General features: G+C 43.3%; 1 protein-coding gene across 8 annotated transcripts in view; it reads left to right on the forward strand.

Annotated features, from left to right (window-relative positions):
* LOC134348376 (disintegrin and metalloproteinase domain-containing protein 23-like) overlaps positions 1-23,735 on the forward strand; it is a 169,278-nt gene extending 145,543 nt beyond the window's left edge. For 3 of the 8 annotated variants that reach the window (XM_063051635.1, XM_063051637.1, XM_063051636.1), the window contains one exon: positions 19,878-23,735. In XM_063051635.1, the coding sequence (XP_062907705.1) occupies positions 19,878-20,224 (347 nt within the window). In that variant the 3' untranslated portion in view covers positions 20,225-23,735. Of the gene's footprint in view, positions 1-2,491; positions 2,568-2,655; positions 2,747-4,702; positions 4,794-19,877 lie in introns of those variants that run through there. The other 5 variants (XM_063051641.1, XM_063051638.1, XM_063051639.1 and 2 more) reach the window with 5 other exon arrangements.
* The last annotated feature ends 2,654 nt before the right edge of the window (positions 23,736-26,389 follow it).

Below are 26,389 nucleotides of genomic sequence, written 5' to 3' on the forward strand. Positions count from 1 at the left end.
TCCCCACATTCCAAACATCTCACCCCGGATTCCACTGGCCGCCTACGTGCTGGGGTCAGTTTACAGGGGCCAATTAACCCATCAACCTGCATTACTTTGGGATGTAGAAGAAGCAGAAGCACCCACAGGGGTCCCGCGCATTCAGAGGGAAAACATGCAAACTCCCCACAGACAGAACTGGAGGTCAGGCTCGAGCTTATGTTACTGGAGTGGCGAGGCACCAGTGCTACCTGCTGCACTACCGCCCCTTTGTATGTGCTCTCACCCTTGTGCATAGTGATTGAAGTGAAGCAACAGCACATCAAAGTTGCTGGTGAACGCAGCAGGCCAGGCAGCATCTCTAGGAAGAGGTACAGTTGACGTTTCGGGCCGAGACGCTTCGTCAGGACTAACTGAAAGAAGAGCTAGGAAGAGATTTGATAGTGGGAGGGGGAGGGGGAGATCCAAAATGATAGGGGAAGACAGGAGGGGGAGGGATGGAGCCAAGAGCTGGACAGTTGATTGGCAGAAGGGATACGAGAGGATCATGGGACAGGAGGCCTAGGGAGAAAGAAAAGGGGGAAGGGGGAGAAAAACCCAGAGGATGGGCAAGGGGTATAGTGAGAGGGACAGAGGGAGAAAAAGAGAGAGAGAGAAAGAATGTGCGTATATAAATAAATAACGGATGGGGTACGAGGGGGAGGTGGGCATTAGCGGAAGTTAGAGAAGTCGATGTTCATGCCATCAGGTTGGAGGCTACCCAGACGGAATATAAGGTGTTGTTCCTCCAACCTGAGTGTGGCTTCATCTCGACAGTAGAGGAGGCCGTGAAGTGAAGTCTGGCTTCTTGTGGCGTTAACAGAGAAAGGTTGGGAAGAGAGTGTGCTCGTCACTTCTCACACTCATTCTGACCATTGTAGACATGAGTCTGATGTACAACCCATAGACGGGCAGCCTCTTCTAAACCCCTCTCATCTCCCCAATGTCAATATTCCTTTGGCTCTGAAAGAGTTTATTGATTATCTTCTTCATCCTTTTTGTGCAGGCTATGGAGGATGAGGGGGGTGTGGTTGGTGTTGGTGAGGTTCATGGACAAGTTCGACAGGTTGGATCATTCAGGTAGTTTGCAAACTGTAGCTGGAAGTTAATTCAAACACTGCACTCCACTTTGTAAATACACCATGTTAGATGCCTTAGAACCTGGAAAGTAAGACAGGCAACTCAATCCAAACAGAGAAAGAGTGGGTTGCTTATTAACGTTCAGACATCACTCTTATCGTAGACGACTTGTACTATACATATAATGATAGAGATGGAGGCCATTCAGTCCATTGATTCATAGGAAGTCCCTTTGCACTGTACAAAGTATTTTGTTATACGGAGCAAAGGAATTTAAAGGCCAGTGGCTTAACATGAGCAGAACCTGCTTTGTGCAGTTCCTTTCAGGCCCTCTGCATGTGGAAGCTGGCAGGCGTGTGTAGTGACAGCAATTCATATTTTAACGTCTCTTGTGTATTGGGGTCCGTTAACACTGTGGCTACCTCACACAGAAACAAGGGAGGTGAGGCTCATCGCTGAGTGAATTCAGGGCATCACCTAGAGATTGAGGTCTCTCATCTTCAAGAACCTGTCCTGGTGCTTGCTCTAATTCTGGCTCAACAATAAGCAGCACTGATTGTCCACAGCAATGCTGCTGTGAGATTCGGGATCAGGCTTGGCACTGTTGCATCAGTGCAGTAGAAAGAATACCCTCATTTAGGTTTGGTGGTTTCTAGACTCAGCTCAAAGCCCTCAGGTGTGAGCTGGTGAGATACTGGTTATGTGGTTATATTTTCATTAGTCTTGAGTCAGGAAGACTCTTACAACAGAATGCGGTAGACTTGAGGTGAAAGAGTTGAGAGTAGCAGAGTGCCCATTCCCCAATGTTAACCCAGCTCCTGGTCTGATGAACGCAGGTGAACTCTGACACCCCAAAGCCCACGTGCATCCAGAACAGACTTGTGCTCCAAATTTGGACTGTTGTGTTTTTCTATATAAAACGCTGCTTGTTTTGGTAAACCTGTTAAGACTGTTAAAAGATAACATGTTGCTTATACAGGAAGGGAAAAGTCAACAAACACCATCCTTTGGAGCAGAAAGTAATATTAAGATCATTTTCATTTCATTTTTCAAAATCTCCCAGCAATTTCCCATCCATTTGTGTTTCTGTTGATGCATTTGATATTGATTGGCAAAGACAAAAAATTCTGCCTGTTATGCTACCCTGGGATCTGGGGACTTCCTACCTGTACTGACCATTGTCTGTAACCCTTGCTTGCATGCAGTCTTGTTTAAAGAGCTTCATGCCGCTGTAGGAGCGAAATGCCTTTCTGTGAATTTGTTGATTTGGATCCTGAATGAAAATGCATACTAAGCAACTTGGGGTAGTGCGGGGGTGGGGGGTAGGGTGGGGGGCTAACACACTGGTTTGTTTCTTTAAAATGTTCTTTCTTCTTCCATTCTGTTCTTACAGGAAACTAGTTTTCAGTCACCCTGTTTTCCATTTTGAAAAGAGTGAAAATTGTTTGATCTGCATTTATATAAAAAACACAATTGAATTTTTTAAAACATGTTTGACTTGTAGCATTTATCTGTTAATGGTATTACTTTAAAGTATCCCTTTTTCCCTCTACACAGTGAGCTTGGCCACTAACAGGCTGATAGGTGCAGTGGCAGGGACCATTCTGGCTCTGGGGGTGATTTTTGGAGGAACTGGGTGGGGAATAGAGTAAGCATCCTTCTTGGTCTCCAAGTCATTGGTATTGGTGACAGTGTGTGTGCGCGTGTGTGTGTATGTATATGTGTGTACGTATGTGTGTATATATGTGTGCGTGTGTGGTACACATTAAACCTGAGGCCTCTGTGCGTTTTGTCTTATTGGCTTTCTGTTGGTGTGATTGACTGTATTTCTACGTCATGTGATTGACCCGCGTCTGTAACGTGATTTTTTTGCTTGTGTGGTGTTGAAACCCTCTCCTTTCTGGGACATGTGGGGCATTAAAGAGGGGGGAGGGGTTTAAATAATGAGTAAAGGTACAAAGGAAGGCACAGTAGCATGGTACTTGAGTCTTTTATTTCTGCTTTCAGGTGTGTCAGGTATAACAGGTTGCCAAGCAACCAGCTCTGACTAGGCCCCAAAGCCCTCTTGCATTGAAACTCTCAGTGGAAGGAAATGCGGCAAGGACGTTTGAAACCCACTCCAAGTTCTAGTCTAGTCATCTAGACTAGGTGTTGAGAGGTGGACACTGGCCCAAGGTCTGACCTGTGGTCTCGCATCTCCTCCAAATTACTCAGCCGAGATCTGCAAGAGTAATTCTAATCGGATTGAGAATGGGGATAAAGGCTTCATCCTTCTGATTTATGTTTAAGCCCATCTGTTCTTGCGATCACAACTGGTGCATGGTCAAATTGCAGGAGTTACACCCAGCAGAGACTGCAAAGATCACAGGCACTCCACCAAGTAATGTATGGTGTTAAACAAAAAACAAGTACCAGGAACAAAATGAAATGAAACAGCAGAGTAACCAGTGAATGGTAACGTAGCGGTCACTTACTAAGTATTGCTGATACAATTTTCTTCTAACTAAATTAGATTCTACAAATTGACTGTGAATGAGAGGAAATCACTGGGTTGCCTGGCCAATTGTACTCCTGTATTGGCACAACCAAGTTCTTCTGTCACACACACAGCTGTCATTTCCATTGAAGTGACGCGGATGGCCATTGAGTTGGTGGGTGTAGCATACTGCACACTGGGCTCGAGCATTCCTTTTTCTCCAAGCTCCTTAGCTTGCAAAGCACCACCATGCAGTCCAGAGTCAGTATAGCAACTGTGATTGCTATTTTTTTTTGTTGCGGCACTGTTTCAGCCAGTTTATGGCTGAAGTGAGAGTGTTGCATTGGACTAGTGTACCCCTGGAAGGTGTGCCCTCCAACTTTTAAAAAAGCTTCTTCCAATCCGTTGCTAGTGAATCCGTTATTGGAGGAGCTTGTTATGGCCTTGTGAATGTCCCAGCTTTCAAATCTGTTAACAAATGTTTTCTGACATTTTTATTAAGTTAATTCATTTCATTTAACTGCAGACTTAACATTATTATTGAGAAAAAAAGAAAAAGAAAAAAAAGAAAATTCCCAAGGAAAATATCTGCACAGGTTAAATATTTATATAAAAGAAATATATTTTTAAGAGTATTGTCCTAACCTTTTAAATAATCATAAATAACTACTAAGAGCTCACTCTTTCTTCACCTCTTTTTCCATAATCTACTTCTTTCTTTTTAGTCTTGTTCTTATTTTACCCTCTCTTGTTCTCTGTAGCTCTCTCTGACCTGCTGCTCTTTTCTTTATTGACACCTTGGAAAGCCATAGAAGTGGTTGGGCATATCTGTGGCTGTACAGTTGTCATTAGCCACCTTAGTTAAACACAGTCTTCATTCGAGAACTCCCCTTTTGGATCAAAGGGTCACTTAAAACTCCAATCTCTTTTTCCTTTAAGCTATAGACTGGAAGAGAGTCACTTCATTGATGAACAATATGTATTTTGCATGGTGTAGTGTTCAACGGTGAAATTTAAAAAGTTTGATGTGCAGTCATTTCTAATTAGCATAAGTACAAATTGTTTTCCCTCAAGTGTACCTTGGTGGTTGGTTCTTATGCTGTTTCTTCCCATGATCCTTTATCACAGGTCCTAGCGCCACCAATCTTATAATAGGGTCCATCGCAGGCGCCATCCTGGTGGCTGCTATTGTCCTTGGGGGGACAGGATGGGGTTTTAAGTAAGCATTGTCGCATGTCTTATCTTCAATAGCTATGGCACTACCTTCTGCTTACAACACCAAGTTTTGAGGTTCTGCTGCAAGATCCAAACAAGAATAATCCTGACTGAATGAATGATTATTAAAATGAATACAAAGTGTTTAAAATATATTTTTCTCCTGTTTCTCTCTGAAACTTTAAAATCTAGCCCAGATATAGAGAGAAGCATTCTTTCTCTATCGGCTAATCTGCAGCAGAACCACAGACGATTTGGACTGGCCCAGCTCAGCTTGGTGCATGTTTAATTATCATTTATGTATTTTCTACAGTATCCGTAAACCAGCACATCTGCAAAGTGCTATTGATGCTTTGATCAATAGTTGGGTGTGGGAAGGAGTGAACGTTGGTTGCCTTGAGATTCTGCACAAGCATATACAATTTACAGAGAGGCACAGAAACCTTTTTATTTTGGGAGCACATATTAGGAGTAAGAAAAGTGAATTGGTGTACTGTTTGTTTCTTTATACTCAGTTGTAATATTGGTTATATAGTCAAGGGATAACACTGTAGTTGGCAATAATGCTGCACTCCTTGTCATTGACCCTATGGGTTTATTATATTCATAAATCTCATAGACATATTTATAACTTAGTAAATTACTTTTCCAGTCTGAGTGGTTATCATACTTAAGGGAATTACTTGTATACTTCATCACGGTTGTGCAAGTATGCCAGTCACTCTCCAATTGAGGTGTCCTTTAACAAGGACAACGTGTTTAGGTCTTGGGGCAATATCACCAAAGAGTGAGCTCAGAACCCAACAAAGATTTACGGAGCAATCCTGAAGCTTTAACTCTGAGACTGTTGTGTAAGTTGTTAGTGGTACTTCAAGCACTGAATTGTTTCCAGCACTTTTTCCAAGCTGGAGAGCAATCTGTAACATCAGAAGCAACATGGGAATGCTTGAGATGGAGGGGCTGGTGATAGGCGATGGAATTCTAAATAAAACTTCCACGTTAAAGAAGCCTATGTTAAAGAAACACACTTTGTTGAAGAATGGATTCTGTATTTTAGAAGAAAATGGTAGGCATGGTTTTGTATTTTTTTATATTTAATTTTATCTTTCCTGCTTTTGGAGACTTAGTAGGTAATTAGCACAGACTGAAAACTCCTGTAAATTGGTTCCATTGATGTTAGGGCCTGGTGGTACCAGGCACAATGGAAGGCTCCGAATATGAAGTTATTCTGTTTCTGGAGAGGAGAAACTTAATTCTTGATTTTGTATCTTCTTTGATTTTTCTCCTAGAACTTGCTGAAAAATTTCTGACTTTGTCTTTTCAGATCCAACAGAGGCATATATCAAATGTAGCCTAAGCTAGCTCAAAGTCTTCCAAGTCTCAGCAGGCAGGCAGAGATCTGTAACCTCTGCCTTGTTCCTATTCAGAAGCTTTATGTCTCTCGAATGCAGCACGGTCATCCAGAGTGAAGCAATAATTAGTAATTAATATTTTTGAAGACTCACTCATATTTCCTAATCAAACAATTCTCTGTTTTTATTCTGTTTATTTGACTTGAAAATCCCAAAAAGATTTGGATTCCAAATCTGGCTCTTCCAATTTGATGCACATTTGAATACATTTTACTTGTTTCTTGACTCACTTTAAATGTAAATGTTAACTGTAGGTATTGATATGAAGTGGTTTGAAACATGGAAGATCTAGTCAGAGGTGCTGCACCAGTAGCAAGATGTTCTAGTGCTTCTGACATGGGACCATTTGTACTGAAATGGTTATTGTACTGCTGATGTATGGTAAGGGTGCAGAGATGTTGGAAAAGATGCAGTGGAAGAGTGTTGCTAGAACAGAGAGATTAATAACCATGAGAAAGGATTGAATAGGCTAGACCTGTTCCCTTTAGAAAAGGGAAATTTGAAGGCTGACCCAGCAAATGGTGAAAGTGTCTGACAGGGGAAATTGGGAAACACATTTTCCTTCAGAGGCTCTCAAGTGAGATGATTTATCTGGAGTTTAAATTCAAGCAACAGGCTGCCGGGCTGTGTTAATTCTATTTAACCAATCACTCATTATAAAGTAAGAACGGCAAAGCATATCAAAATTTATCCCCCAGGAGATCTAGCAGCATGTGTCCCATGAAATGTTTCTTTATTTATACCTTTTCTACCTTCACAATTTATTCCATTGTGAATGGATAGGGTTGGTTCAACACGCGACACTGGAATACTGTACAGGCTAATGCCTGCAGCCCTCTGGCGAGGGAGTGCCATACTGTCAGAGGAGTGTGTGAGTGCTGAATCTGCTGCTCTCTGGGCAGTACTTCAGGACTGAGGATGATTTACTCCCACTCCAGGCTTTTCTGGAGTTTGAACCTCAGATGAGCAGGAGGTGCCAGATGAAGCAGGGAGGTGAGTGGTATGCATGAAGCTAGGGCTCTTCCAGTATTTATATGGGGCTTCTTTGTGCTCCCAGATTCAAGGCTCTGTCTGCCCTTTCAGGTGAATTTAAAAGATCCCAAGAGAGTGTGAATCTTCCCTGATGTACTGTATCATTTACCTGCAACTAAATGAGAGGACCTAGTTCTATTTCATTTCTATTTTTGGGAACAGGGCAGACAGGAGAGAACATAAGAAATAGGAGCAGGAGTAGGTCATCTGGCCCGTCGAACCTGCTTTGCCATTCAATAAGATCATGGCTGATCTGACCATGGACTCATCTCCACCTACCTACCTTTTCCCCATAACCCTTAATTCCTCTACTATGCAAAAATCTATCCAACCATGTCTTAAATATATTTACTGTGGTAGTCTCCACTGCTTCATTGGGCAGAGAATTCCACAGGTTCACCACTCACTGGGAAAAGCAGTTCCTCCTCATCTCCATCCTGAATGTACTCCCCCGAAACTTGAGGCTATATCCCAAGATGCCATGACTGAAGCTGCTCAGTTAGCATTTAGTAGAGGAGGGGGGACCGAAGTGAATGCCAGAAGAAATGCTGGAAGCGAACAGGACATCAGTTACGTCCAAGTCTGCCCGGACATTAATAAGGACAATTACAGTGCCTTGTCTTGAATAGAAATAGGTCAAGTAAATTGATAATACAAAGGAAGGTGGGAGGGTAGGTTATGAAGAAAAGATATCAATAGCTTAAGTGTGATATTAGAGTGGTGGTAAATGGAGTTAGAATAATTTTGGTAGGGATATTTACCCTCTCGTCTTGAACTTGAACCCTCTAGTTCTTGATTCCTCAACTCTGGATAAAAGAATCGGAAACATGGAACCATGGTTATTACGCCAAGGACAGTTAATGACCTTGTTCCAGCTGTGAGGGGTTTTGGTGAACTCACTTTTGGAGTATGGCATACAGTTTTGAGTTTAAGCAGAGTCATGCTTGCTTTAGAGGCAGTGAACTGTAGATTCACTAGTTCAATCACTCCAGTCAAGGGATTGTCTTGGGAAGAAAGGTTGTATACTCTGGAATTTGGATAAATAAATGAAAAGAGATTGATTTGTTCCTAAAGGGGTTTGTTAGGGAAACAATGGGAGAGTCTAGAACTCATGTTGGGAAGGGTGGGTTCTGGGAAAAGGAATGCCAACTGCAAAACTGAGATGAGGAGAAATTTCTGCTGTCAAGTTATAAATCTTTGGAATTTGCTACTACAGAGAGGATGCTGAGATGAGAGCTATAAAGAATTCGTTGGAAGGTTATGGAGTTTAGGCAGGTAAGTCCGAGATTGGGGGTCCTTGGTTTGAGTGAGGTTGAGGGGCTGAATGTCTTACCCCTGCTATTACATGGTTGTTCAAAGTAAATTTATTATGGTAGGATTAGCCTCTGATGTAGGAAGATGCAACATATTTGGAGACGTCGGAAAGGAAAGGGAAGCTAGTCGGTCAAAAGTTCAAAGAATGGTGAATTCAGACACTTGGACATAAGATCAGTGAACGTGGACAGCAAATACACAAGCTTTTCAGGTGATATATTAATTGTTTTAAAATGTGCAGGACACAGCTGTTGACTATCATTATGTAATCAAAAGTCCTACAAATTTCTGCTGGATTATATTGTGCCCCATGTGTGTGTACGTGCACACACACACACGCATACACACGGAGTTAATATGTAGATCTTTTCAAATAGGTAGCTCAGTACTCTCAGAAAATATATTTAAGAATATTTTGATCGAGCTGAGTCTCCTGCGAGATTAGGAAACAACTGAATCATTGTGAGCACTGGTTATTATCATGATTCTATTATCATCTAATCTGAGCTATTCTGTTTTAAGGTTTAGATCAACTTTAAGGTTGTTACATCATAAGTAAAGGAGTGCTCCAATATTAGTGATGGTCTGGCTTGCTGGTGCTAGATATCTATGTCATAGAATGCTAATTCTTGTTTGTTGTATTATCTTCCATGATGATGGAATTAGATACCATAGAGATTATACTCTTTGGACATGACTGTCCTTTCAGACCTGCCTCCTACTTTCTTTACCCCACAACTGGTTCCTTTTCAGATTTTATCGAAGTCCCTTGAAAGTTGTTATCGAAACTGGGTTCACTAGTTTTAGGACAGTGCTTTACAGGTCATGACAACTGGTTGTGTGAACTGATAACATCTTACCTCAGACCTTTTCAATAAGTATCTGAAATGTGGGAAGGTAGAAAGTGAGAAAAAGCTGAAGAAGAACTTAAGAAATAGAAGCAGGAGTTGGTCATTTGGCTCATTCTGCCTGCTCAAGCTCATTATTGATCTTTTAATTTAGTGCACTCTCCTGTATTTATTTTAAACTTAAGTCTCTCAAGATCATTTTCTCTCCTGAATACACTCAGCAACTGAAGCTTCATTCTCCTCTTGGGCAAAGAAATCTAAAGATTCACCACTTTTGAGGTGAAGAAATTCCTTCTCATCTCTGTCATGAGTGCCTAGTCCCTTCTGTTGAATTGGGGATTGCTACTTCATAGAGTTATACAACACAGAAATGAGCCACTCGGACCAAATTGTCCATGCTGACCATGACACCCATCTGTGCTAATCCCATTTGCCTGAAAATGGCCCATATCTCTCCAAAGCTTTCCATATGTTGATTCAAACATTGTCATTTTAAGCACTTCTATCACTTTTTCCTGCAGCTCAATCCATATGCCATCACCCTCTGTGTGTGAAAACTTTCCGCTCAGATTCCCTTTAAATTTTTCCCCTCTCACCTTAAACCTATTCCGTCTACGCTGGGAAAAGACTATGACCATCCGCTCTATCTACACCCATGATAATATTATAAATCCTAAAGGTGACCTTTCAGCCTCTGCTCCAGGGAAAACAGTCTGAGCCTATCCAGCCTCTCCTCCTAACTCAAACCCTCCAGTCCAGGTAACATCCTTGTGAATCTTTTCTGCACTCTCTGTAGCTTAATAATATCCTTCCTACAGCATGGCAACCTGAACTGAATCGTGATTCTAAACACCCTGCCCAAGGGAGACATCAGCTCTGCATCTCCACTATCCAGAATTTTGTGTGTTTCAATGACATCTCATTGTGTTGCATTTGGACTGTGGTGCCAATACTTGGGGTAAGGCAGCAATTGTGTGAGTTCGTGAGGGCAGCATTTGAAGAGCACTGTATTCTGACTCAACTTGGATGTTTCTTGAGTCAAGCCCCACTTACTTAATGTCCTGGTCTTCAGCCTACAGAATCTATTGATGGATCCCTTTCCTTTCTGATCTTCTGAAAAGCCAAACCTTCACCCCCTACTCTCACCCTCCGAAGTGCAGTCTATTCACTCTGAGAGCCTGCTGAACAACATTCTAGGGCTCTGCCATTTACTGTGTGCTCTGCCCTGGTTAATCTCCCCAACGTTCCATCTTCCCACTGGCACTGTTTGCACACATCCTCTTTGTCTGTGGTCTGACCTTCCTTCGAGCTTTTAGCTAGCAAGCATCCAGCTATTGAAAGGTGCTATATAAATGCAAGCTACTTGAAGGCATTGGACAATATGTGGACCAGCGCCAATGCATAAGCGAGAAATACATACCCATTTTTTTGCCCATATATAGAACAATGTGATTTGCGTGGTTTACACTTTCTGCTATGATATCCTGTAGTGGTGCTTTGATCTTGTGTGATGATTCATTGAGGGGTTGCTACACCCTTACCTTTGTCCTCCTCATCTTTCTTCCAAAGAAGTAGTAGTATTCTAAAGGCAAGATGACGCAGCGTGGCTAACAAAAGAAATCAAAGCCAACATAAAAGCCAAAGAAAGGCCGTATAATAGAGCAAAAATTAGCAAGAAGCTGCAGAATAGGGAAGCTTTTAAAAACTAACAGAAGGCAACTAAAAAAAGTAATGAAGAAAGAAAAGGTGGAATACAAAAGTAAGCTAGCCAATAATATTAAAGAGGATAGCAAAAGTTTCTTCAGATATATAGAGAGTAAAAGAGAGGCGAGCGCAGATATCGAACCACTGAAAAATAATGTTGGAGAAATAGAAATGGGGGACAAGGAAATGGCAGAAGAACTGATTTTTCATCAGTCTTCACTGTGGAAGACACTAGCAGTATGGTTGAAGTTCAAGAGTGTCAGGTGTCAGAAGTGTGTGAAGTTGCCATTACAAGGAAGATGGTTCTTGGGAAACGGAAAGGTCTGAAGATAGATAAGTAACCTGGACCAGATGGTGTACTCCCAGAGTTCTGAAAGAGGGGGCTGAAGAGATTGTGGAGGCATTAGTAATGATCTTTCAAGATTCACTAGATTCTGGAATGGTTCCAGAAGACTGTAAAATTGTAAATGTCACTCCACTCTTCAAGAAGGGAAAGAACCAGAAGAAAGGAAATTATATACACGAGGAATTCTGCAGATGCTGGAAATTCAAGCAACACACATCAAAGTTGCTGGTGAACGCAGCAGGCCAGGCAGTATCTCGGGGAAGAGGTACAGTCGACATTTCGGGCCGAGACCCTTCGTCAGGACTAACTGAAGGAAGAGCTAGTAAGAGATTTGAAAGTGGGAGGGGGAGGGGGAGATCCAAAATGATAGGAGAAGACAGGAGGGGGAGGGATGGAGCCAAGAGCTGGACAGGTGATTGGCAAAAGGGATATGAGAGGATCATGGGACAGGAGGCCCAGGGAGAAGGAAAAGGGGGAGGGGGGGAAAACCCAGAGGATAGGCAAGGGGTGTAGTCAGAGGGACAGACGGAGAAAAAGGAGAGAGAGAGAAAGAATGTGTGTATATAAATAAATAACGGATGGGGTACGAGGGGGAGGTGGGGCATTAGCCGAAGTTAGAGAAGTCAATGTTCATGCCATCAGGTTGGAGGCTACCCAGACGGAATATAAGGTGTTGTTCCTCCAACTTGAGTGTGGTTTCATCTTTACAGTAGAGGAGGCTGTGGATAGACATATCAGAATGGGAATGGGACGTGGAATTAAAATGTGTGGCCACTAGGAGATCCTGCTTCCTCTGGCGGACAGAGCATAGGTCCACACTCAGGTTAGAGGAACAACACCTTTTCCTTCTCCCTGGGCCTCCTGTCCCATGATCCTCTCATATCCCTTTTGCCAATCACCTGTCCAGCTCTTGGCTCCATCCCTCCCCCTCCTGTCTTCTATCATTTTGGATCTCCCCCTCCCCCTCCCACTTTCAAATCTCTTACTAACTCTTCCTTCAGTTAGTCCTGACAAAGGGTCTCGGCCCGAAATGTCGACTGTACTTCTTCCTAGAGATGCTGCCTGGCCTACTGCTTTCACCAGCAACTTTGATGTGTGTTGAAAGAAAATTATAGGCCAGTTAATCTCAGTGGTTGGGAAAATGTTGGGGTCAGTTGTTAAGGACTTGACTTTTGGGTACATGGAGGCACATGATAAAATAGGCTGTAGTCAGCATGGTTTCCTCTCTTTTGGAATTGTCTGAAGAAATAACAAGCAGGGTAGACAAAGGAGAATTGGTGATTGTTATATATTTGGATTTTCAGAAGGTCTTTTGACAAGGTGCCACATGAAGTTGCTTAACAAGTTAACTGCTCATGGTATTACAGGAATGATACTAGCATGGATAGAGCATTGGCTGATTGGCAGGAGGAAAAGAATGGGAATATAGGGAGCCTCTTCTGGTTGGCTGCCAGTTCCACAGGGGTCTATGTGGGACCATTTCTTTTTACATTATATATAAATGACTTGGATGACCGAATTGATGCCTTTGTTGCAAATTTTGTGGATGATACGAAGATAGGCGGAGGTAGTTTTGAGGAAGTAGAGAGGCAACAGAAGGAATTAGATTAGGAGAATGGGCAAAGAAGTGGCAGATGGAATACAGCATTGGGGAAATATATGGTCATGCACTTTGGTAGAAGAAATAAATGGGTAGACTATTTTCTAAATGGAGAGAAAACTCAAAAATCTGAGGCACAAAGTGACTTGGGAGTCCTTGTGCAGGGTTCCCTAAAGGTATGGTGGAGAGGAAGGCAAATGTGATGTTAGCTTTCAATTTAAGAGGGCTAGAATATAAAAGCAAAGGTGTAATGTTGAGGCCCTGTAAAGCACTGGTGAGGCCTCACTTGAAGTGTTGTAAGCAGCTTTGGGCCCCTTATCTAAGAAAGGATGTGCTGACATTGGAGAGGATTCGTTGGAGGTTCATGAAAATGATTCTGGGAAAGGCTTATCATATGAAAAATGTTTGATGGTTCTGGGCCTGAACTCACTAGAATTCAGAAAAATGAGGAGTAACCTCACTGAAACCTATGGAATGTTGAAAGGCCTCATTAGAATAGATGTGGAGAGGATGTTTCCTGTGGTGGAGGAGTCTAAGACCAAAGGACACAGCCTCAGAATAGAGTGGCGTCCTTTTAGAATGGAGATGAGGAATTTCTTTAGCCAGAAAGTGGTGAATCTGTGGAATTCATTGCCACAGGCAACTGTGGAGGCCAAGTCCTTAGGTACATTTAAGGCAGAGGTTGATAGATAGTTGATTAGACAGAGCATGACGGGATATGGGGGGAAGGCAGGAGAGTGGGGTTGAGAGGGAGAATGGATCAGCCATGATGAAATGACAGAGAAGATGCAATAGCCAAATAGCTTAATTCTGCTCCTATGGTCTTCTGGTCTTGTGTGGTTTTAGATTGAATCACTGCCTGTAGAATTGGTTGCATCTGGAACTGTGTTGCTTCCGGTGGTTTTTCACTTCGCTGAGTAAATTGACTGCTGTTACGTACTGGAAGCACCACAGCAGTTGTAGTGTGCAAAGTTAATTCATTGATGGAAACAATTTGAGAATATAAATTTGACATTTCATATTTTTTCTTCTTGTGACATACAGGAGGCCTTTGGGCCTGTCAAATTTACGCTGGCTCTTGGAGCAACTCGATTAGTCATTTTCCCCTCACTTAATTCCCAATGACCTATTCACTGTCTCATGTCCATCATTTTGTCCTAATTGTGCTTCCACCCACCTACATCAGGGACAATTTACTGTGGCCAGTTAACCAAGCAGCATGTCTTTGGGGTGTGGGAGGAAACCCACATGGCCACAAGCAGAATGTCAAACTCCATTTAAGACAGCACCAGAGGTTAAGTTCGAACTGGGCTTGATCCTGACTGTTTCTTTGAGTATTTCCAATCGTTCCCATTTCTCAGATCTTGCTGCAGCAGATTATCGAGCCAAACAAGGAATCCCTGGGATTTTCTGCCGTGTGGGCTATCAGATCCTAAAGATCTCCAAGATTGACTTGCAGGGAGCCCAAAGTAAAAGGTGTCGAGTGTAACCATGGTGCTCCTCTCCCAGCTTCTGTTTAGTCGTGGACTGCATGGCTGGACAGAGTGTCCGAGGCAGAATCAAAATCTGCAGAAGTAAGACAGAAAACAGTGGGTGAGAGTGGAGAAGAGTGCAGTCGAAAGGCAGTACACAGGAGAGGTTTGGACAGGAAAAACAGCAGGAGAATCAGGGAGTGAAAGAAGATCCCAGTTGGTGGACTGTGAAAGAAGCACTGAAAGCAGAACCAGAACTGGAAGAAACTTTCTAGCAATGAGGTGCAAAAGGCAAACACAGAAAAGCAGATGGTATCTAATTGGAGGAAAATGTATTTTTAGCATTTATTTATGGTGTTCAACTTCAGTGGCAATGCTATATTTCCTTTTGAGAAATGCATCTGTTGATAGAGTGGTTGAAAAGGTATGATGGGTGTCCTTCATTAGTTGGGAGATTGAATTCAAGAGCCATGAGGCAATATTTTAGCTCTATAAAGCACTGGTTAGACAATACTTGGAGTACTGTATTCAGATCTGGTTGCCTCATTATAAGAAGAATGTGAAAGCTGTAGAAAGGATGCAGAGGAGATTTACCAGGATGCTGCCTGGACTAGACAGCATGTCTTTTGGGCGTAGATTGAGGGAGCGAGGGCTTTTCCCTTTGGTGTGAAGGACAATGAAGGGTGAGTTGATAGAGGCTTAGATCGAGTGGATAGCCAGACACATTTTCCCAGGGCATAAATGGCTAATACCAGGAAACATAATTTTAAAGTGATTTGAGTAAGGTATAGAGAGGGGGGAGTCAGAGGTAGTTTTTTTTTACACAGAGAGCGGTGGGTGTGAGGATAGATAGATGGTGGTAGAAGCTGATACATTAGGGGCATTTAAGAGACTCTTAGATAAGCAAATAAATGATAGAAAAATGGAGGGCTGTGTAGGAGGGAATGGTTAGCTTGATCTTAGAGCAGGTTAAAATGGTGACACAACATCGTGGAACAAAGGGCATGTACTGTCCTGTTGTGCTCAATGTTCTATGGTTCCATGACACCTTTAATTTCCATGTTACCTATTCTCCCCAAATTTCCATCCACTCCACCTAGATTTTACTTCTCACCTACACAGTATGGGCAATTTTACAGTGGCCAATTAATCTACATCTGCGTGACGTGGGAGGAAACTGGAGCACCATGGTGAAACTTTCATGTTCACAGGGAGAACATGCAAACTCCACACCGACAGCATCTGAGGTCAGGATTGAACCTGTGTCCCTGGAGCTGTGAAGCAGCAGCTCTGTTAGCTGTGCCACTGTGCCACCAGAATTTGTTGCCTCCTTGAGGATTTTGTGAAACAGGCTGCATCAACTCATGGAGCACAGAATAGGCACATTCAGATGGTTTTCCGATGAACCTTTGTGGAACTTTCTAAACATGAATGCTCTTGAAAGTGCCAGGAAGCTTTGGCAATTTGCCAGATTTGATGGATCCATTAGCGTGATTCCCAGTTTTCCCACATGACTTGGAAAACCATACATGAAGACCATAAGACATGGGAGCAGAATTAGACCATTCGGCCCATCGAGTCTGCCCCACCATTCGATCATGGCTGATTTATTATCCCCTCAAACCCAATTTTCCTCTTTTCTCCCTGTAACCTTTGATGCCCTTACTAATGAAGAATCTGTCAACCTCTGTTTTAAATATACCTAATGACTTGGCCTCCAAAATCATCTGTGGTGATGAATTCCACAGATTTACCCTCTGGCTAAAGGAGAGGATTAAAACAAACTGTCATTTCCTTCTGGTTTCACCAACTGCTGCCCTCTATCAGAGGGAGAGCCGCAGGAAAGCTAATAGATTAGACCACCTCAATCCCAGAAGATCCAGGCCTGCAGGATCTCACCCTAAGCCCTTGCCTTCAACTTCATTGTCAAATTTCCCCATTTATTTGCTCCTCCTCAGCTCCATTACTTTCTCCCTTTCCACACCACACTCTGTAATCCTAGTGCTCCGTAAATTCCAGCTTTCCTAGAACTCCATTGCTCTGTTCATTGGCCAGGATTTTGATCCTTTGGGTCAGGATCAGTTTTTTTCCCCCTCTGTCTGATTGCACTCCTGTTTAGCACCGTGGGATAGTTTACCAGGTAATGATGTTGTTTAGGTGCTGCTGAACTACTGTATTTGCAGGAGGTGTACGGAGAATGGGATTGCGTCCACTCTTTGGGGGGGGGGGGGTCTGGTGATGTTTGCACATAGAGTTCTGGTCCCTGGAGTATGCAAAACCTACGCTGCATCCCCCCACTGTGTTAGGCAGTGTCTGTATAGTGCCATTCCATTTAAAGGTACTTGCTTTTGGGATCTGGGCATCACTGGCCAGGCTAGCATTTACTGCCCTTGGTAGTATATTGCTGGAGTCAATAGAATCGTACAGTATGAAAATAGGAATTTCAGTGCAACAATTCACTGCAGTCTTACACTAATCCTGTTTTTATTCTCCCCGCGTCTTCCCTGCCCCGACCCCGCCACATTCTACTACTCAACTGCATACAGGGGCCAATATACAATGCCCAGTTAACCTATCCATCCATGTATCTGTGGGAGGTGGCAGTAGACTGGAGCACCAAGAGTAAACCCACGTGGGAGGACGTGCAAACTCCACACAGTGCCGGAGGTCAGGATCCTCCATCTATAGTCCTCTATCCACATCACTCCCATAGTGCATTGCCAGCATTCTCAAACTCTAGTTGTTGAACAGCTGTCTAGCTGCTTCCTTTAACTAATGAGCTTCTTTGTTCCAATGACTTGTGGCCTAAACTGTTAAAATGGTGTAAACCTAGCCCTATCATGGCTTCGTAGTAAAAGAACGCAGGGAGAAGATTTGGAGAGCAGGACAAAGCCTTGGAGGTAGAGGCCACACCAAATCCACAAAATCTCACAGTGAAGGAGTACTGCTCTGTGTAATATGTAGGCTTTTAGGTTAGTTTTAAGGTTGAGACCCTTACTCCCGGGGTGGGCGGGGCGGGGGGGGAAGGTGGAACTAAAGCTTCCATGGCATTATTTCAGATTGCTTAATAAAACCAGCTGGTTATTATGGTTGGTAAGACCTTGCTATGCATAACAGTCACAAGAAGATGACCTCCAAAGTGTTTTAACGTGGCCCAGTGTCAGGGAAGAGCTGTTTAATTCATTTGACAATAAGACAGTAATGTATCTGCACTTACGAGGGAAATCCCAGAACAGCAGAGAGATTTGTTGCCTGGAAAATATGTCTCCTTTGGAATTTTATGTCTGGAATATAGGTTCTTCCTGGTGAGACTGGTTGGGAGTGGTAGCCTCAGTAGCCATGTGAATGTTCACTGAGTTTATCGAAACACATTTGACTGATGGATACTTGGTAAGAGTTGGTATTGCTGCTTAAGGACTCTATGACAGCTGATTTTAACCTTGGCAAATTAGTTTACCGTCCTGTTTGAAAGGTGAACAAAATGTGTTACTGTTTACTTAGATGTGTTGAAGATCCAGCTGTGTAACTGAGCCGTAGAACACATTTGCCAGCCTTACTGATCTGGGCTGCAGCATCAGATCATAGAGTCCCTTTTAAAGGCATTAAAGTCGCCAGGGATCTCACGGGTGAAGAAGACACTACGTTGAGCTTCAATATGGGAGAATAGGCACTCTACAAATATCACTGGCAACTCCAATAGGATGAAACCCTGGAGTTTTCATTAGAATCATGTTCTGTTTCTCACTGCTTTGTCTCTTCTGCCATTGGTCTACCTCATATCACTGTTTACCTCCCCACCTAAAAAATTAATAAATGTGCATGATATAGGTGGATAATAAACTGTCAAAACAGCTTTTTTTCCTTCAGCTGTTTGCTTTATAACCAATATACAAATGTATTTAAAAATAAAGAAGAGCACACAGCATTTTCAACTTGCTGATGGTTTTCTCCTGAGTTGCTGGTACAAAGATGTGACCAGTACTGAAAGACTAACAGCTCCTGTTATACCTCGAGACTTGCCTCATCTGCGGTAAGGCTTGATCACGGCAAGAAGTAGTTGCAGAATGAAATTGTCTTAATTGCAAAACTTGGTGGAATTGTACGTTAACTCTTGATTGTCCACAGAGTTCATGATCTCTGGTATCTTCTTTCAGTCACTTCTCACTCGTTAAAATCACACCCTCTCCAGGTTTTGTTTTGCATGCCTTTTCTAATGGTATTGGGCATGTTTTAGAGGAAGGAGAAAACAGTAATAGGTAGAGATGCCTTAGCATGAGGCCTTGCTTATATGCCCCACATAAAGCCAGAGTCTGGGGAGGTTGGAGCACATCCCTTCATTGCTTTGTGATGTCTTGCTGTTTGAAAAAAATTATTTCCTCCCACTCCTCCTCCTTTCTCCCAGGAGAATGGACAGCCGGTATCAGCGTTAAATTTCCAAGGGGAGGGAGATGGGTAACTTGAAGCCAGTCAGTTCCAGTATCCAACATGTAAAGGCCACGGCTTGTCCATTTTCTAGGGATCCAACCATAGATGTGGTGTGTAAGTGTAATCTTCATTGTGTCGTGCTGCTGGGCTTTGCCTCTGCTGTACAGAAATCCTTCAGTCTAAAGTAGTCCGAAATGAGAAGCCCCAAGCAATGAATCCCAAGCAAAGCCATTGATTGGCCTTTTCCAGAGACATTGGCTGTTGACGGTAAAGCACAAAGTGACAGGTTGCAAAGAAGGAAGGAGGGAAAAACAGTATCAGTCGCCCAAGCACAAAGGGGCCGGGGGTCCTGACCTGGTCAGTTGGTCTCCAAACCTGTCGCACCCTAGAGCGGCAGAGTGCGTTGGTTTGTAACTGAGACGCAGCTGCTTGTTGAGCTGGCATGTTTACTGGTGGTTGTGGAGAAGCACAGGGAGGAGTCACTCAGCTTCCCCCTGCTGTCCTGCACAAGGAGGAAGGGAGAACTGGAGGGATTATACCCCCCCCCCCCGGCCCCAACGTTCTAGGCACCAAATCAGCAGTGCTCTGGGGCAACAGATGAGATACCACAGTACTCGCTTCATTTGTACTCATAGTTCTCCTGAGCTTTACCAATTGAAAGTAAGAAAAAAGCATTAAAACCTAATACTGAGATTTATCATAATTAGATTTTTATGTGCTTTAAACCTCCGTCCACAACCAATTGTTTTCATCCTACTTTTGTCTTCTATGGCCTTCATTGTAATACAAAGGGCTTTAGGCTGAAGGAGTGACTGTACTCTGAAGACAGTGCACTAGAATGCAAGCTAACTGTGCACTTACTAATATGGTTTCTCTTCCTCCACTGCCCTGATCCCCTCCCTGATTGTGTTTTCTCTGTGCCCTGCGTTCGCAAGAAATGTCAAGAAGAGAAGATATGACCCCAGCCAGGCTGGTGCGATATGAAGAGAGACCAAGCGCCACCTCCTGGACTCTGCCCCTTTGGATTCTGGGTACGACTACTGAGCATAAACTGTCATGGCTTGGCGCACAGGAATGCAGGGCCAGTACACAGTGTTGTCTCATAACTTGCACTCCACTTGTGACGAGGGGAGGTGGAAACAAACTCGGCAGCCAGAGCGTGGCCCTTTTTCTCTCAATTCTTCCCCAGCTGACCACCCCTCGCCACCAACCTCCACAGATCTCTTGGGAGGGTGAGGTGGGGAAGGGGTGGGCTCCAAGTACTTTCTTGGTCAGAGTATAGTTGAGGAAAACTGGACTTCCTCCACACCTCCTGGAAGCCTGCTGTGACACTAAGGAGGCTGGTGACCATAAACTCAACATTGCCCGAGATCTTGCAGCGCATGGGGTTCCTTTTCCTTTTTACTTTGGTTCCCGGAGCAGGCAACGCTCTTCCACACGCTTGGTATTCTCTTTCCAACGGTACCAGCGTGGAAGTGAAACAAATAAAACACACACACAAAAAACAAAATCAGAGGGAAGGAGTTAGCGTTGCGGCACCTGTCGACAGAAGTCTTCACAGCACATTTTGTATTTCCATGGAAGCTTAAACGGTCGCTATCTCCATCCAATCTCAGGTTCATCTCAGCAGTTTGTGAGCTGCCACAGATTTATTTTCTATCTGGTTTATAACTGGGGCAGCAATAGGACACTCTGTCAAAGGGAAATGATATAGGTTGTATAGATTTTCTCACTGCTGTGTATTTAGTGTCAGTCTATAAGCAGGTGTTTTTTTTTAATGCTTGGTCATTATTCCAGGTGAATGTCAACTCCCTTACTTCATGCTGAATGACTACAACTTTATATATGGGGTTTCACTGAAGCTTTATCCCACCCACAGCGTGTTACGTATTCTGCCTGGATCAGCTTAAAAGAGGTTGCCAGTCCTCTTTGGAAAACTGAGGAAGTAATGTACTGACACTCAATTGTGAATGCCCAATAATACAGGTTGCTAGATCATTTTAGTTCTGCTGTGATGTTTCTGGAACCAAAAAAAAATGCAGCTCCTTTAATCGATGGAAAAATTATTTACTTACACTATGTACAGTACAAGGAAAATGTAAGTAAATTGTTGATGTATCCCTCTTCTATTTCATTCTGCCTTCATAAGAACTGCAAGCCTGGATTAGTCAATGACATTTCATGCTCCCATTGGACTGTGCGTGACCCAATAGTTTTCTGTTCACTTTCTGAGCACATCACACTGCACTATGCACGGTAAGGCATCTCTATGGCATGGGTGTCAATTAGTACTGTTGGGTGCCAGTGGAAAGGAAGAGTAGCCATTGAACTTAAAAAAAAAATCAAAAGTGAATATTGTTTAGTTTTATTCCGTTGCTGTCAGTAGAAAGGCCGCAGATGGTGGGGGATTGGCAAGTGCAGTGACGTTGCAGAATAACCATCTCTCCATCGGGATCTGTCCTCTCTTTTATGTTTCCAGTTCAAACTCAAAAATGTACTCTCCCTTTAAGCAACTTTGGTAATTAACTCAGGGTGCTCGGAACTGAACAGACAGGATTTGCACACTGGCAATGCTGTCAGGTAGTGTCTCATTAGATTAAGCGATGCTCTTGTTATTGTATGCGGCTGTATTGTATCCATGTCGGAAATCACCAGTGGAGCTCTTCCAGAGTCAGTGTACACTGTAGCTAGAGTAGTTGCTGCCCAGCTGATAGATTTTTGCCTCCAATTTGAGTCATCCCAGTCCTAAACCAGGGTTTGACAAGAGCTGTGTTACAGAGAGTATCTCACGTCCCACTTGGGACGCAGAGAGTCGAGGGCTGAGTGTGAATGCAAAATGGACAAGCTCCATATCCTTCCTCCAGCGCAGCCATTAACCAGCCTTCTTAAAGGGACAGGCACTCACCAAATCAGAGTCTTCGTGGATGTGATAAGTATTTCAGTCTAGAATGTAAAGTGTGGTTTAAAAATGTAGGACATATTAGAGAATATTAGTTCTATGTATGAACAGAAGTGCTAAAGCCATCTTTGATTACTCATTCTGGTTTGATGTAGTGTGAACGATTCTATTGAACTGCTGCAATCTGTGGGCTGGGAGCCCTTCTTGGGAAGTTCCTGGATATTGAGCCAGGAACAGGAAAATGATGATGATCTCTTAATGTATCAGTTTGTTGTGGGACTGGAAGAGATGATCTTCCCACATGTCTGCTGCCCTTGTCCTGCTGAATGGTGGAAGTCATGGAACCAGGAAATGCTAGTAAAGAGACTGGGTGAATCCTGCAAGTGCTAGGAGCCAGTGTGTGCCAGTGACGGAGGGTGCACTGTTACCAGAACTTTAGAGCTGAATGAGATAGGGTTGTGTTTCTGCTGCAGATGACAACAGCAGTCTGTCCCTTGGCAAACCATTAATCAGGCCAACTTGCCACATTAGTGAGATAAACCCAGTGATTGACTGTCCCAATCATCATGCCTAGTCCTGAAAGCAAGCAGAGGAAGAAACCAATTCTCCTTGCCAAGAACATTTGGACAACTTCACCCAAACCAGTGAAAAGTATCCTTAGATGATGCTCCATTGTGTTTCCAAGCCATTACAAGGCTATTTACTCCAGAGCTGCCCCAGTTTTCTTAGGGGGTTTGCATCCTGAACTCTGCTCAGCAAACTGCCCCAAATCCCCTACCAGTCCCCCAGCAATTTTGTGACACCCAGCTTCAGGTGACACAATTGTCTGACACTTGACTGTCAGTCATACCATCTTTGCCATCAACATTTTCTTAACTAATTGAAAAACAAGTATTATTTTTAAATGTCTATAAGAATTTTTGTTTTTTCCCCTTTCTCCTGAGTTGCACCTGGCACCGCAATGAAGTTGAATCTTCATTTCTGAGGAACTCTGGGGCAATTGTGGAGGGTTGGGCGGTCCAAGGTCCCTCTCTGTGGCTTGGTAACCTCAAGAAAATGGGATCACTCAGCATGCAACCTACTGAGGTCAGAGTGGCCTAGATAGTATCTGCACCTTGCCATCTGAACGGGCACCTGCCTTGCCCACCATACCTCCCCCTATACAGCTGCTGCTTCTGTAATATATATAAACATTAGTCATTCTAGCGATGACAAAAACCCTGGCTATTACTGGGATGCTGCATGTAGTAACATAATGAAGCTTGGATCATCTGCGTTGAGAAATTCAAGAATAATCTCAGCAGGACTATGCTGACAGATGCATGGGGAAAGAAGGAAAGATTAACAACTACATTTTTTTTTATTTACTATGCAAAAATGTGTATTGCACACACCTATCCACATAGAAAACATGGTATGAACTGAACTGCTATATACTTGAAAATCGTGAAGGAAATGTTTTTTATATACAATTATTAATGAGATGCCATGAATTGAATGTCTGAATCAATCTTTAGTAAGATGACAGCACCGGGTTTATTTTCATTAAAGATCACCATACTAAAAGAGAAAAAAATGATATGGCTAATTTATGTTCAGTGTTGATATTTCTCTGTGTAAGATCGCCAATCTGGCCATGGAGGAGATCGCCTGTAAATGCAAAAGACATTAAAATTTAATAGTGTCCAATTAACACTGGTTGACAAGCTTCGTACCGGTGAGTTCGGTGTATGGGGGTGGGTGGGGGAGGAAAGGGAGAAAATGACTGGGTGATTTCGATACACTCTCTGCTGCAAGGTATATAGGACCGCAATAAATCTTTGTCCATGTGTTAAGTACCTTAAAGAGACTACATGTCTGCACCACATCTCGTTCCATGGCAAAAAAAAACCAAAATAAAATTATGAGTTCTATTACATAATGTATGATTGTTATTTGCTATCCAGTGGATTGGAAACAATGCTGAGTATGATCGGTGTCTCTGTGGCAAACCTCGGCAAAACTCCAGTAATCCAGCATTCATTTATTTAGGATTCCTTTATTTAGAGATACACAGCTTGGAGTAGGCCCTTTGAACCCCACCACCACAACAATCCCTAACCTAATCATGGGACAGTGACTGATTAACATACCAGGTACGTCTTTGGACTGTGGTAGGAAACGAGCCCCCGGGGAAAAACCCACGCATTCCACGGTGAGGATTTACAGTGACCTGTTACAGACAGAGCTATAATAGTGTTGTGATACCCTCTACACTTCCGTGGTGCTTCTTTTAGGGAATGCCGATGGTTTGGCGTTTGGCATGTTGATTTGTCAGGAGAACATGTCAGAGAACCACATTGTGAATGAGTTGTGGAGTCAGGTACAGGTTGCAAGTCTATTTCCTACTGCCTTTAAACTCACCACTGGCTTCAATGCAAAATGGATCATTCTGCAGCATAATATGTAAGAAATAGTACAATATGTTGGGGTATCAGTAGGAGTAACATGCAGTAATCCAGAAAATCTGCTAGCCTGGCACCAAAACCCCTAAAGGTGCTCGAGTTTGTATGACGTAATCCAGGGGCCGGCAACCTTTTTGCCTCTGTGGGCCGGATTGCATATTAATGAGCGGACGGTGGGCCGGATAAATGCCATAAAAACTTAAAATATGGGAATTATGCATTTGAATACACCTAGTTATGTTTTAGAAACATAGAGACATAGAAAATAGGTGCAGGAGTAGGCCATTTAGCCCTTCGAGCCTGCACCGCCATTTATTATGATCATGGCTGATCATCCAACTCAGAACCCTGCACCAGCCTTCCCTCCATGCCCCCTGATCCCCGTAGCCACAAGGGCCATATCTAACTCCCTCTTAAATATAGTCAATGAACTGGCCTCAACTGTTTCCTGTGGCAGAGAATTCCACAGATTCACCACTCTCTGTGTGAAGAAGTTTTTCCTAATCTCAGTCCTAAAAGGCTTCCCCCTTATCCTCAAACTGTGACCCCTCGTTCTGGACTTCCCCAACATCGGGAACAATCTTCCTGCATCTAGCCTGTCCAATCCCTTTAGGATTTTATACGTTTCAATAAGATCCCCCCTCAATCTTCTAAATTCCAACGAGTACAAGCCCAGTTTATCCAGTCTTTCTTCATATGAAAGTCCTGCCATCCCAGGAATCAATCTGGTGAACCTTCTTTGTACTCCCTCTATTGGAAGGATGTCTTTCCTCAGATTAGGGGATCAAAACTGCACACAATACTCCAGGTGTGGTCTCACCAAGGTCTTGTACAACTGCAGTAGTACCTCCCTGCTCCTGTACTCGAATCCTCTCGCTATAAATGCCAGCATACCATTCGCCTTTTTCACCGCCTGCTGTACCTGCATGCCCACTTTCAATGACTGGTGTATAATGACACCCAGGTCTCGTTGCACCGCCCCCTTTCCTAATCGGCCACCATTCAGATAATAACCTGTTTTCCTATTTTTGCCACCAAAGTGGATAACTTCACATTTATCCACATTAAATTGCATCTGCCATGAATTTGCCCACTCACCCAACCTATCCAAGTCACCCTGCATCCTCTTAGCATCCTCCTCACAGCTAACACTGCCGCCCAGCTTCGTGTCATCCGCAAACTTGGAGATGCTGCATTTAATTCCTTCATCCAAGTCATTAATATATATTGTAAACAACTGGGGTCCCAGCACTGAGCCTTGCGGTATCCCACTAGTCACTGCCTGCCATTCTGAAAAGGTCCCGTTTATTCCCACTCTTTGCTTCCTGTCTGCCAACCAATTCTCTATCCACATCAATACCTTACCCCCAATACTGTGTGCTTTAAGTTTGCACACTAATTCCTGTGTGGGACCTTGTCAAAAGCCTTTTGAAAATCCAAATATACCACATCCACTGGTTCTCCCCTGTCCACTCTACTAGTTACATCCTCAAAAAATTCTATGAGATTCGTCAGACATGATTTTCCTTTCACAAATCCATGCTGACTTTGTCCGATGATTTCACCGCTTTCCAAGTGTGCTGTTATCACATCTTTGATAACTGACTCCTGCAGTTTCCCCACCACCGACGTTAGGCTAACTGGACTATAATTCCCCGGTTTCTCTCTCCCTCCTTTTTTAAAAAGTGGGGTTACATTAGCCACCATCCAATCCTCAGGAACTAGTCCAGAATCTAACGAGTTTTGAAAAATTATCACTAATGCATCCACTATTTCTTGGGCTACTTCCTTAAGCACTCTGGGATGCAGACCATCTGGCCCTGGGGATTTATCTGCCTTTAATCCCTTCAATTTACCTAACACCACTTCCCTACTAACATGTATTTCGCTCAGTTCCTCCATCTCACTGGACTCTCTGTCCCCTACTATTTCTGGAAGATTATTTATGTCCTCCTTAGTGAAGACAGAACCAAAGAAATTATTCAATTGGTCTGCCATGTCCTTGCTCCCCATAATCAATTCACCTGTTTCTGTCTGCAGGGGACCTACATTTGTCTTTACCAGTCTTTTCCTTTTTACATATCTATAAAAGCTTTTATAGTCA

The sequence above is a fragment of the Mobula hypostoma genome, chromosome 6, assembly GCF_963921235.1.
Source record: "Mobula hypostoma chromosome 6, sMobHyp1.1, whole genome shotgun sequence".
In the NCBI taxonomy this organism is placed as follows: domain Eukaryota; kingdom Metazoa; phylum Chordata; class Chondrichthyes; order Myliobatiformes; family Myliobatidae; genus Mobula; species Mobula hypostoma.